Below are 14626 nucleotides of genomic sequence, written 5' to 3'. Positions count from 1 at the left end.
TAAGTCATAAAGTTCAAGAATTGAAGCTCGTTGTAGATTGGCGACATATAAGCTTTATTGGTTGCCAATATTAATTGATTGGTCAACTTTTGGCTAATCAATTATATGTCCCTTTACGACTAAGCTACTTTATTAATGGGTATATTTGGAGTATTTGGTAGTGATTATGGGTTAACATACTCTTTAACTTTAGATTATGGGTAACATACTCTTTGACTTTGGATTATGGGTTATTAAATGTTTTGACGAGTTATGAGTTATTAAGCCCTTTGAATTTGGATTATAGGTTATTTAGTTTGTGGGTTATTAACTCATTTTGACTTTGGTCCGTAGCATCCTAATTTTGAGATTATTGAATATTTGAAAGCTTTTTTTGACTTTAAATTAATTTTGAAGGTTTGACTCTAGTGTAATGATTGTCATCAATAATTATTCAAAATGAATTAACTTCAGAGTATTTTCACAAGACATTCCATTGCCTAAATATAGTTTTAGATATGCTTGGATTGAAGATTAAAAAGAGTGAGATGTCTAAAAGATAACAAAAATATTTTGAAGGCCTCAGTTTGTGTGGTTAATTTGAATCATGTTTTTGTTGCTAGTTAACCTCAAATTACAAGGGTTGCATCAAAGAGATCATTTATCTTTTATCTTAATTCTTATTGATATGGAAGTGTTGCATTACAAGAAATGGTTTCTCATGCGACGTTTCATTGAGCCAAAGGGGGTAATGTTGGCTTTGATTATATCAAAAATTTTCTATGTGGACAATGCATGAGATATTCTTAGGTGATTGGTCTCAACAAAACTCAATCTACTTGTATAAAACTTATGTTAACGGGTGTTGAGGGCATTTTTAATGAGGTTGAAAAGATTACATAAATAATTGGGCGTTCCACAATTCGATCACCTTTTCTATACCCTGGATACCAACATGTTGAGTAGAAGGGTGCAAAGTCCTCATCAAAAAATTTACGACTGAACTTTTAAAAAGGAAAGTAAAAATCTTTATCAGTGGATAGTACTGTAGTAGAATTACATTACCCACCTTGAATCGGTTTTTTAGAGCATTAGAAATTATTATATCTCCCATATTACAGCTTGGCATTGATAGTATAACACACGTTTCATCCAAAATAAATCCAAAAATATTACTAGTATTAATATAACGCGTTGTTTTTCCAAATTTCGTACATTTTAGTAAACCTCAAAAAATATACAGGAATTGCACCTTTTCCTTCACCTTCCTTGGTGGCTACATGCAAGTTGCCTTTTTCTTTTTCTTTTTCTCTTTCTCTCTCTATCTTCCTGTCTATCTCTCTCTCCATAAATATAGTAGTATATATACATGGACTCATACCAACAATTATGGGAGCATTTAGACTTCAACACTTGTAAACACCTCTTCATTTCTCCCTCCTCACCTACACCTCACTTCTCTTTGTCTGTCTGAACACTCTGAACCTTCATTCTAACTCAGATCCGATCGGACTATCCATTTGAAGATTTCGTGATCACCGCAGCAATAGCTGAACTCCCTCGGAAAATGAGCAAACGAAACAGAGAATCTGATAACAAAAACAACAGTAAGCATCCGGTTTACCGAGGGGTTCGTATGCGGGCATGGGGCAAATGGGTATCTGAGATCCGAGAACCCAAAAAGAAGTCTCGGATCTGGCTTGGCACCTTTTCTGACCCAGAAATGGCGGCGCGTGCACACGACGTGGCTGCACTCTCTATAAAAGGCTCGTCGGCGATCCTTAACTTCCCGGAGCTTGCCGGAGTTTTACCACGACCGGACTCTTGTTCTCCCCGTGACGTCCAAGCGGCAGCCACCAAAGCCGCAGCCATGATCCATCTTAACCCAATCACCACCACCACCGCAACAACAACAACGACCCCGTCCACGTCAACATCCTCCACGTCATCTTCATCTTCGTACTCCGGTGTCTCCACGTTAACTTCAGCTTCTGAAGAGGTGTCGACAATGTCGCCACCGGCGGAGGAACTGGACGAAATAGTTGAGCTACCGAGTTTGAGTGAGAGTTATTGTTCGGGTGAGTCGAGGAACAATTACGTGTTCGTGGACTCGGGGTGGGACTACTACTCATTATCTACACCGTGGCCGGCGGAGTGCGATGGTGGATATTTCCCCGGGGAGCCGTCGTCTATATTACCTTCTACTTCTTCCGGCACATTTTTTTCCGACAACTATTCATGGCAAGATTACTAAAAAGAAATTCAAAATTGAATTTGCGTCTATTTTTCTTTTTCCTTTAATTATGAGATTAAAACACACATGTGGCCCTTTTAAAATAATTGGATAATTTTGGTTAGAACACTTACTCGAAGAGCAATGTATTTCAAGTTTCTTTCTTTTTTATAATTATTATAAACCAAGATTTTTGTTGAGAAACTATTAATGAAGATAGATAAAAGAGGATTGTAGAGCAATAAAATGTCGTTTTTATTATATTTTCTTCGAATGATATATATTGTAATAATGTGATTGTCTCGATCGTATTTTAAATGAATTGATCTGAGATTTATCGGTTTAGTTATTTGTGAAAATTTACTAGTATTTTCATATTTTCAGATCACATGGTTCTCTTAAGTTTTTTCCTAACTTTTTTTTTTTTAGAAAATTAATAATTAGAATAATTATTTTTATCGTTTTGTTCATATTTACGTAACTTTTTTATTTTTCTACATATTTGACCATTTAAATTGTTATATGTATTCACATATTGGTTGACATTGTCGTCGGCAATAGCAGGTGACAGTAGTAATATTTAAACAAATTAATAAGTTAAATTGTTAAATGTACATGAAAAAGATTTGTCTAAATATGAAGAAAACGAAAATTTAATTACCATTATAAGTCATTTTTTCTATTTTTAATAGTGATTTTATTTTTCATATTTGTTTATATTATTTTTGAAAATGTTATTTTTAAAATATCAATAATTTCTTAAATATTAATTAAATATTGATCAGTTTTAAACTTTAGATTTTAATTAATAAATATGTTTTTATTTTGAGAAATATTTTATATAGCCTCTTATAATTTTTTTTCTTTTGTTTTTAAGCATATGCAATATTTTTAAAATAAATAGTATCTAACAATAGAATTAAATAAATTAAATATATAACAATAAGTATGGAGGGTTTTTTAAAAATATATATATATATATTACTTAGCAAATTAAAAAAATCTATATAATGTAAATGTTTTACAACTATTCCAACTTTTTAATACTTTTAATTAGAAGTTTATAAACTTTTAATTTTTTAATACAACATTTTAAACTAACATTTAACGAAAATATTTTAAAATGTTATAAAAAATTATTATACTGTCATATAAAATCTGTGAAACACTTAAAAATGTTGTAAAATAATGTTTAGAAATAAATATATGAAAATTCGAAAAAAGTTGTATGAAAATATAAAAAGAAAAAAACAAGTTAAATACTTGTAAAAAAATTTAGAATATTTATAAAATATTTGGTTTAAAATCACATATATTAAAATTATATGAAAGTATAAAAAATGCTTAAAAAATTATAAAAAAAGTTTAAAACATTGTATTAGAAAACCTATAGGAAACAAATATCATAAAAATATTGTAAGTAATTTTTAAAAATATTAAGAAATTTATATAAAAAAAATTGTTCACATTTAGACAACTTTCTTTTTTTGGATAAATTTGACAATTTAACTTGTTAAATGTGTTTACATATTACCATTCCCATATGTTATAGCAGGAGACAATGGTAATATGTGAACACATCTAAAAAGCTAAATGATCAGATGTATACAAAAAAATAAAGTTACCTAAATGTGAACAAGATGGAAAGGTAATTATCTTTGCAAGTCATTTTCCTCTTTTTTAAAAACAACAATTTATATAAAAACACACAAAGACTAGCAAGAAGCTATCTTAAAAAAAGGTCTAAGTCATTACAAGAAAGCAAGAGTTGGGTTTTGGAGCCACAACATCCAATCAAAAGACAATTTAGACCTATTAGAACACCAAAGGAAAGAATGAAAAGCAATACTATAAAAAATCAGGCACTTCTTTTGTTGCTCATAACCAAAAATGATCTTATTTCGAAACATCCATAAGAACCACCAAGCAATAATGAATACTCCTTCCAAAACATCTTTAAACGTGTTCATCAATCTAACATTATCAAACCAATCTACCTAGTCACTGGTAGAACTAAAATCATGATCCTCCAAACCCCACCACTTCAAAATTTATCCAAAACTGCTTTAGCAACCAAGCACGAAGAGAACACGAGATTCACTAATTCTACACCACTGTCACAAATCGGGTACATGATCGATTGGATATCTAACTCTTTCAAAGATAAATTCTATCTAGTAGGTAACTTGTCCAAAAACATTTTCCAACAGAAAATATTTACTTTATGATGAACCAAAGACACCTATCTAGTAGCATTACCAACCGTACCCAAAGTAACCCGGTCTATCAAGTTTCGAGCAAAAGAAACTGTATAAATACCTGAAAAATCTAAGTTGTACACCTATTTATCAGGTATCACGACAAGAGAAAGTGAGGACATAAATGAAATTAGACCTGCAAGTTGTTTAGATTTCGCCCCTCCCAAACAAGAACGACAGAAAGAATCTAAAAAAAAATACTATTACACTTATCTGCAACTAAACCTTCCTTGTTAGTCTCTAAATCAAATAATTGCGGAACGTGATCTTTGAGAGACACATTTGCACACCAAATGTCCAAAAAAAAAAGAATCAAAACCATTGCCAATCATTTTCTTACAAGAAGCCATAAGATTTACACCTTTTGTCTTATATTAGAAATAACATGAATGATATCGATCCATACTGAGTTACGATTATGGCTAATATCATAATCCAAAAGGCCACGGTCCCCATGAGTAGCTTTGACCACCCGCACCCAAAGAGAATCAGGAGAAGACCGAAAACACCAAATGCATTTGAATAAAAGAGCCCTATTCAAAGCAAAGAAACTCCCTACACCCAGGTCTCCATGAACTTTAGCTATTAAGACTTTCTCCCATGCCACCTAAGCAATCTTCCTCTCGTTCTTGTCAATAAGAGTAATGTTTTTACGTTTTCATACTATTTACTGTTTTTATTGGAACCATCCCACATATATATATATATATATATATATATATATATATATATATATATATATATATATATATATATATATATATATATTGGTTTGTTTATGTGGCTATGAGATCACATTCATGATTATAAGGTTAGAGTGTGTGTGTATATATATATATATATATATATATATATATATATATATATATATATATATATATATATATATATATATATTGGTTTGTTTATGTGGCTATGAGATCACATTCATGATTATAAGGTTAGAGTGTGTGTATATATATATATATATATATATATATATATATATATATATATATATATATATATATATATATATATAATGTTATGATGCTACTTTTATTATGATTTGATTGATCTTAAGGTTTATGAGCTCAATCATACGATGGAAATAGAAACTAATGAATTCTAAGTGAATTTGATTAATAAAAATGGTTTAACAGAATCAAATGGAAGTAACAGAATTGGATTTATAAGAGGTTTAACCCATGATATGAAGTTGTTGTAACATCCATAAAATCACAATAAATTTAAACTTTTAAAATCAACCCAATTTCATTAAGTGTTTACAAATCATAGTGAGTTTCACCAAAGTACCACCATATAAACATAATAACAAGTATCATGCATACAAAGCCTTCAGCTTGACTGTAACACCCAAAAATTTCAAGACAAATTTGAACTTTTTAAAACACTTCAAATCATTAAAATCATTACAACTTTGTTTTCAAAATGTATATTATCTGAGTTTTCCTAGAAACATAAACAAATCACGAGGAGCTGTAAGATCATGCCTTCGCCTTGTCGCGATCCCCTGATGTACCTGAAACGGATAAACTGAAACTATAAGCTCGAAATCTTAGTGAGTTCGCCCAAAATACAAATCTCACATAACCATAATCATATCACACATATAAATACAAATCAGCATGCATAATGTGCCTTCACTCTGACTGGACCGCCTCCTAGGGCCTACAACCTATCTGCACCGCTCCCGAGCCCTTGGAATGACTGTACCGCCTCGTAGGGCCTACAGCCTATCCGGACCACTCACCGGGTATGTTCGCCTTCAGCATAAAGCAGGACCGCCTCAACCCAACCCCAATCAAACAAACATGTGCACAGAAATATTATACGCTAGCTCATATCATCTAACAGTCAGACCGATCTAACAGATCACTAATCATAGCAACATCCCAATAACCGGGTTACAGACCTAACCAAGTCACTAAGCATAGCATTATCCTATAACCAGGACACCGACCTAACCAGCTCACTAAGCTTAAGCATATCACCATCCTAACCACCAGAATGCAAACCGATAAAAATATCATGCCATAATCGAATACAATCCATAAAGGTTCGACATTGGTTCCTTAGACACTGTTGATATAGTAAGGACAACTCACCTCACGAGTAGTGCTGAAGTACTGCTAATCTCTGACTATTGTCCCTGGGAATTCCACACTATCATACCATAAATAATAAACTAGTACCCATCATGACCTTCTTGACTCAACGTCCCTGCCATGCTCATAATATCCCAAAATACCCCAAAAGTCCAACAGTCAACCCTTGGTCAAAGTCAAAGTCAAAGTCAACTGCCAAGGTCAACAGTCCATGTTATCCTCAACTCGTCGAGTACCCTTAGCTACTCGCCGAGTTCCTTGCATAACTTGCCAACTTGCCGAGTCACTCGACTGACACGCTGAGCCCAAGGAAATCTTCATCGGACTCGCCAAGTCATTCTACTGACTCGTCGAGTCTACGTTGATCTTCATCGAACTCATCAAGTCAACCATGCCACTCACCGAGTCCCTCCGGTCCTTCATCTTTAAAAATGCTTTTTAAGCCATGCTAAGGCACCAAACTACAGATCCAGCTCATACTCAACAATAGCTTCACAACCAAGCCAAAAAGCCCTAAACTTCATCCAAAGAGATCTAGCAAGAAATCAGGCCAAGTTCACGAATTAATACCTCAAATGAAGCTAACTGAGATAGATTTTTAGATCCACATGAGTTCCTTGTTGCTAGCTACTTGACCTTCAAGCTCCCTTCACAAGTTCCACCTTCCAAAGCTCAAAACGAACACACTCAAATGAAGCTCTCACACAAAATAGGGTTTGCTGGACTCTCAAGTGTCTGTAAGAGACAAGGGGAGGCAGATGACTCCTTAAATAAGGTGCAAAACCCCGAAAATTAGGGTTTCACCCTCCAGCTCTAACTCGTCGAGTCACTCTTCTGACTCAACGAGCTGGTCACTTAAACACGTGGCCCCAAACCCGCTGCTTCTGGACGAGTCAAGGCACCAAACTCGTCGAGTAGACCTTGAAACTTGAAAATTAAAGCCATAATATTAATACCTGAGAATCGGGGCGTTACAATTCTCCCCCACTTGAACTACACTTCGTCCTCGAAATCGGTTGTGATAAACAACTCTGGATAGTGCTCCCGCATTTCATCTTCCGGCTCCCAAGTCCACTCAAAACCCCTCTGATGCTCCTATTGTACCTTCACCAAAGGTATCTCCTTGTTCCGCATAACTTTCATCTTCCTCTCCAGTGTGGCCACAGACCTCTCCACGTAATTTAGGCGCTCATCGACCTTAATATCGTCCAACGACGCCACTGCCTCCTGATCCATAATGCAATTTCACAACTGCGAGATGTGGAAAGTGTTGTGGATCCGACTAAGTTCCTCCGGTAGCTCCAACCTATAAACCACCTTGCCAACCCTGGCAATGATCTTGAACGGGCCAATGAATTGGGGATCCAATTTCCCCTCTTCCTGAAGCGGATCACATCCTTCCAGGGTGATACCTTCAGGAGAACCATATCCCCCACCTAGAACTCTAACTTAGATCAGCGTCTGTCGGCGTAACTCTTCTGCCGACTCTAAGCGGTCTGTAAACACTGCCTAATCTGTTGAATCTTCTCAGTAGTCAACAAGACTACCTCCGTCCGTCCCATCACCCAGTGTACGACCTCACCCCAGCAAATCGGGGTGCGATATATCCGCCCATACAATAGCTCGATATGTGGGGCGCCTGTGACATCCCCAAAATCACGGCTAGAAAAGATCGGTTTGTTTATGCTTTGTTTAAAAATCAAAGTTACATTTTAAATGAAAGTGTTGCGGAATTTTTCCCAAAACAAAAATATGATAAAGATTTATCAAAAGCATTTCCATAGAAATGTATTTCATTAAAAAACTCGGGATGTCATGTTCGTACAGATCAAAAGCATAAACAGTACAATATAAGCCTTACTACATTATTTCATATCTACAGGCCTATATCCGTAATCCCTCGTCCAAAACATCACACCTATGCTCATGCTCCACTACCTGTAATACATAAAACTGAGTGGGTCAGGCTTGTGAGCCTGGTGAGCATATAGGGTTTTCAACCCACAATAAATAAGTTTATTAATTTCATCGATCAACAATAACCCGATTACCCGTTCCCGTTATCCTCACTTTACGTCCCTAAACACCTATCATAAGGGACCTAGCCTAAGGATCATCATTGGGACGGACACTACTTCTAAGGGGATTCCTCAGCAATAAATGTCCTAAAGACAACCATGTGGGGGATGGAGTACACCGGTGAACATATCGTTCACAAACACCTACAGGTTGCGAGCCTGCTAGTGTTCCACTGGACTGTCTAGAAGAGTCTGTGGTCGTCATCCATACTCCGCTAGATGACAGAATCAACAACATCAACATCGAGGCCTCTCATCATTTTATCACACATCACCTATTACATCTACCCATGTTTTACCCCAACATTTTCGTAGATATAAAATACATATACAGTTTAAATCATTGAAAACATGTATAACAATGTTCATCCGGCATAGATAGCAAGTATTCAGATAATATGCACACATAACACGTAATTTATATAAAATACTTCATATCTATGTGTAAGCTGAAAGTAACTATGCACTCACTTGTTAAGGTGATGATTCCAAAATCGGGCAGTGCTTGCTTCTAACGATTCTATTTTCCTTCGACGAAACCTAGCATTATTATCGCTAAATTTTAGTCTAATATTTACCGTGACCAACTATTAGTCTTAGTATTATTATTATTATATAAGCGTTAAACAATATTTTCCAACCACTATGTACAGACAGGGGCCAGACGTACAACACCGGAGGGCAGGACCATTTTGGCATATAGCACTTCTGAAATCCAACAACCCTATGCGGCCCTTTAAACCAGATTCCCCGTACCGCGAGTAGTAAAAAAAAATATTATAACGACACTTATATAAGTTATAATAATAGCTCAAATATTTATTATAAGTTCATAATAACAATAGTAATTTTAAATATAAGCTATATTAAAATAAGGTAAGCATAACTTACTTACAAGGAGGTTTTAGCTAGGAGTCGGGCTCTGCAGGGGCACAACTTCGTCGCTGAATCTTTCTAAGAAAGATTCGTGCAGCGCTTCAGCGCTCACCTTACTATACTAAGCTACAGAAAGAGAAGTCGAATCACGAGGGACCGAAATGCTCTGGGGATAAGGAGAGAAAGACTCTTGAATCAAGAGAATGGTGCAAGAAATATGAGAGCCCAAGGCTCTTATTTATACTAATTGAATTTTCAAAAACTACCCTCCATAATTACTTAATGACCTTTTAGTTATATAAACAACTAAACACCCCTCTATAATACTATTATAAATGGATTTAATGATATTTGTACTAAACTAATGTCGAAAGAACTCAACATTAGTCTTATAATGACCGCATCGTCGACACCTTTCTAATGATATATACATATGTATATATATATGTGTACGTATACATGATTTATACTTTATTTTAATACGTAAATATGCTATTATAATTTGTAACTCGTTCATACGAACTCCGTTTTTGACGTTCTTTATATCCACGCGTAGGTGAAGACGTACTCTACAACTTTCGTTTAGACTCCGTCGGCTAATTTTGACTTTATTTTTAAAGTTATATTTTTAACAAGCTGGGACAGGATTGGTCTGTTTAAAATCTCATAACTTCTTCATACGAAGTCAGATTTTGGCGTTCTTTTTATCGATGTTCTTAGTTTAACATATTCTACGACTTTCGTTTAGATCACTAAGGCTAAATCTCGCTCTATCATAAATTCACTATTCACGCTTCCCGGTATCGTGCTGGTTCTGTCGTGAAACTTCGACGGGTCATAACTTCTTCGTTATAACTCGGATTTCAGCGTTCCTTATATGCACGGAAACCTTGAGACATATTCTACAACTTTATGTAGAGATATCGGGATTATCTCACACTTTAATTTTGACGCTCATTTTTATTCTTTATTAATTATACATTTATAATTAAATAATAAACACATATAATTCACATAATACTCAAATATTTCATCTTTATTACTTCAAAAGGAGTTACAAGAGTTGACCTAGACTATTACATTGACAAAAATGCTTAGCCCTGAAACCCGAGCGTTACAATTCTCTCCCCCTTAGGATGATTCCATCCCGGAATCATACATCAGCAAACAGATGTGGATAGCGACTCATCATGTCATCCTCTGTTTCCCAAGTGAGATTCGGCCCATTCGAATGTTTCCATCGAACTAGCACCAAGTCGACCATCTTGCGTCGTAACTTCTTAGTCTTACGGTCAACAATTGCCTCAGGCTCTTCGATCAACCTTTTATTTTCATCCATCCTTAACTCTGAGATTGGAATTATGTGGGGAACATCTCCCATGAATTTCCTCAAATAACACACATGGAAGGTGTTATGAATACCATTGAGTTCTTCGGGCAATTCCAGCTTGTAAGCTTGGTTCCCTATCTTCTGAAGAACTTTGAACGGTCCAATAAACCTTGGACTCAACTTTCCTCGTTTCCCAAATCGTATAAGTCCCTTCCACGGTGAGACTTTAAGCAAAACGGAATCCCCAACTTCGAAAGTTATCGGTCGTCTTTTCTTGTCAGCATAGCTCTTCTGACGATCCTGGGCTGCTAACATCCTTTCCCTAATCACCTTCAACTTCTCAGCAGTCTCATGGACTATCTCGGGGCCCATAAACTGCTTCTCTCCGGCTTCAAGCCAACAAGACGGCATACGACACTTCTGCCCATACAAGGCTTGATAAGGAGCCATCTTGATGCTCGAGTGAAAACTATTGTTGTAGGAAAATTCTACCAGAGGTAAGTGCTCGTCCCAATTCCCTTGGAATTCGAGGGTACATGCTCTCAGCATATCTTCCAACGTCTGAATAGTTCTTTTGCTCTGACCATCAGTTTGCGGATGATAAGCAGTACTCAAACACAACTTTGTACCTAACTCCTCCAAAACCTTGACGTGAAACGACTATCACGATCTGATACAATCGTAAGAGGGACACCGTGAAGTCTTACAATTTCCTTCACGTAAGCATTTGCGAGCTTATCCATAGACCACTTCTCGTTGGCTGCTATGAAGTGTGCACTCTTGGTGAAACGATCCACGACTACCCAAATCATGTCGTGACCGTTCTTCGTCCTGGGCAGTTTAGTCACAAAATCCATGGTGATGTCTTCCCATTTACCCATGGGTACAGGTAAAGGTTCCAAACTCCCATACGGTTTCTGATGTTGTGCCTTAACCCTCGCACATGTTACGCACTCAGCCACATACTTTGCAACATCGAGCTTCATCGTCGGCTACCAGTAGTAGGGTTTTAGGTCCCTATACATTTTAGTGCTACCGGGATGAATCGAGTACATGGTCTTGTGTGCTTCTTCCATCAGAAGATCTCTTATTCCTCCCGTCTTAGGTACCCAAATTCGATCTTGGAATACCTTCAGTCCTCGTCTGTTTGTACCAAACACTAACGTTCTTCCCAAACGTTCTTCCTTTCGGTCATTTTTCTCTAAAGCTTCTTCTTGAGCTTTCCTGATACTTTCCACAATCGTCGAGACGACTTTAATTCTTAACGCTCTTGGCCTTTTCCTTTCCAGATTGACTTTCCGACTGAGAGCATCAGCAACAATATTTGCTTTACCTGGGTGGTAAAGTATATCACAGTCGTAGTCCTTGAGAAGTTCTAGCCAGCATCGTTGCCTCATGTTCAACTCCTTCTGATTAAAGAGATACTGGAGACTCTTATGATCAGTGAAGAGCTTGCACTTCGTGCCATAGAGGTAATGCCTCCATATCTTTAAGGCAAAAACTACCGCTGCCAACTCCAGATCATGAGTGGGGTAGTTCTTTTCGTGCTCTTTCAATTGTCGAGATGCGTATGCTATCACCTTTTCTCTTTGGGTTAGAACACAACCCAACCCGACTCCAGAAGCGTCACTATAAACTGCGAAATCTTCGACTCCATCGGGTAGAGAAAGTATCGGTGCTTCACATAACTTCTTCTTTAGCTTCTCGAATGCCTCATCGTGTTTCTCACTCCACGTATACGTAGCTCCTTTATGAGTCAAAGCTGTTAATGGAGCAGCTATCGAAGAAAAGCCTTGGATAAATCGTCGATAATATCCGGCTAATCCTAGAAAGCTTCGAATCTCCGTGGGACTCTTTCGACGTTCCCACTTCATTACAGCCTCGATCTTTGCGGGGTCAACAATTATTCCCTCCTGGTTAACAACATGACCCAAGAATTGGACTTCCCGTATCCAAAAGTCGCATTTGGAGAACTTTGCAAAAATCTTCTCCTTCTTCAACACTTCTAATACTTCTCGTAGATGCTTGCCATGCTCCTCTTGGCTTTTCGAGTAGATGAGAATGTCGTCGATGAACACTATCACGGATTTATCAAGGAATGGTTTACAAACCCTATTCATCAAATCCATGAATGCTGCGGGAGCATTGGTTAGCCCGAATGACATAACCAAGAACTCGTAGTGTCCATATCTCATTCTGAATGCAGTCTTCTCAATATCCTGCTTTCTCACCTTTAGCTGATGATATCCTGACCTAAGATCGATCTTTGAGAAGTAGCTCGAACCTTGCAGCTGATCGAATAGGTCATCAATCCTTGGCAATGGATATTTGTTCTTCACCGTTGCCTTATTCAGCTCTCGGTAGTCTATACACATTCCCATACTTTCGTCCTTCTTCTTCACGAATAACACCGGAGCTCCCCAGGGTGATGAACTAGGTCGAATAAAACCGTTGTCCAACAGCTCCTGAAGTTGCGTCATGAGCTCCTTCATCTCCGTCGATGCTAATCGGTAAGGTGCCTTTGCTATCGGTGTTGTTCCTGGTAACAAGTCTATATGAAACTCCACTTGCCTATCAGGTGGTAATCCGGGAAGATCTTCGGGAAAGACTTCCGGATAATCACATACAACCGGTATATTGTGCACCTCTTTCTTCTCCTTCTTGGCATCGATTACGAATGCCAAGTATGATGCACATCCTTTGGACAAACATTTCCTGGCTTTCATCAGGGAGATGATTCCAGAATTCACTCTGCGTTTGTCCCCATACACCATAAATGATTCTTTTCTGGGTGGGTTTACCTTTACTATCTTCTTTCGGCATTGAATCTCAGCATCGTTGGCGCTAAGCCAATCCATACCCAAAATGATGTCGAAACCGTTTAACTCTATGGGTAATAGCTCTTCGTGGAATTCATTTCCGTTTAGGTCAATGACGATGTTCCTAATACGATTACTAACAGGTACGAATTTGCCACTAGCAACTTCTACAATCAGGGCATTATCTAGTTTTTCTACAGGCAATGCTAATTTCCCACCAAATTTATGCGACACAAAGGAGTAGTTGGCTCCGGAATCAAATAGTATATTTGCAGGCAAACCATTTACAAGAAAGGTACCTGAAGCGACATCGGCTGCCTCCTTTGCAGCCTCGAGCGTCATCTGTAAGGCTCTCGCCTTCGGCTTCGGTGGTATGTTGGGTCTTCCTGTCTCCTTCTTCGGGCAGTCCTTCAAAATGTGCCCTTCTTCATTGCACCCATAACATGCTTTCTGGTTGAGGGTGCATTCATTGGCGTAGTGCCCAGGCTTTCCGCACTTGTAACAAGTGACCCCTCCGTCACACTTTCCAGAGTGCTTCTTCTTGCACTTGTCACACCACTTCGCTTCTGATCCTCCTCCCCTCGAACCAGACTTCGAGAATCTACTCTTCTTGTTGGACTTCAAGGATCCATTGAACTTCCGTTTCTCACCAACCTCAGCCCTCTCCAGACCTCTTTCCTTTTGTTGGGTCTCCACGTTCTTAGCTGCTCGAACATCTGATTTCAGAGTGGTTGCCATCTTGACTATTGGGCCAAAGTCAGCCGGCAGTCCGTTTGCGAATTTCTCAATTTTGGAAAGTTCGGTTGGCACTAGGTATGGAAACAACTTCATCTTTTCCGTAAATGCAGCAGCATAGTCATCGATGCTCATTCTCCCCTTCTTCAAATTTTGGAACTCATTGTTCAGATCAATCAGGTCTATCTCTGAACAGTACTGCGCCTTTAG

General features: G+C 37.5%; 1 protein-coding gene across 1 annotated transcript; it reads left to right on the top strand.

The window, feature by feature from the left end:
- Positions 1–1285: 1285 nt before the first annotated feature.
- Positions 1286–2416, top strand: LOC111883899 (ethylene-responsive transcription factor TINY). Its single transcript, XM_023880229.3, has one exon. It carries the CDS (start codon positions 1547–1549, stop codon positions 2231–2233), a length of 687 nt encoding a protein of 228 aa, XP_023735997.1. The 5' UTR covers positions 1286–1546; the 3' UTR covers positions 2234–2416.
- Positions 2417–14626: the final 12210 nt, after the last annotated feature.

This window comes from Lactuca sativa, chromosome 7 (genome assembly GCF_002870075.4).
Source record: "Lactuca sativa cultivar Salinas chromosome 7, Lsat_Salinas_v11, whole genome shotgun sequence".
NCBI lineage: Eukaryota > Viridiplantae > Streptophyta > Magnoliopsida > Asterales > Asteraceae > Lactuca > Lactuca sativa.
Note: the sequence above shows the minus strand (reverse complement) of the source record. Positions and strands in the feature narration are given on the sequence as shown.

Excerpts from the sequence above, each read along its gene's own strand:
- LOC111883899 (XM_023880229.3), top strand. The coding sequence starts at position 1,547 with ATGAGCAAACGAAACAGAGAATCTGATAACAAAAACAACAGTAAGCAT.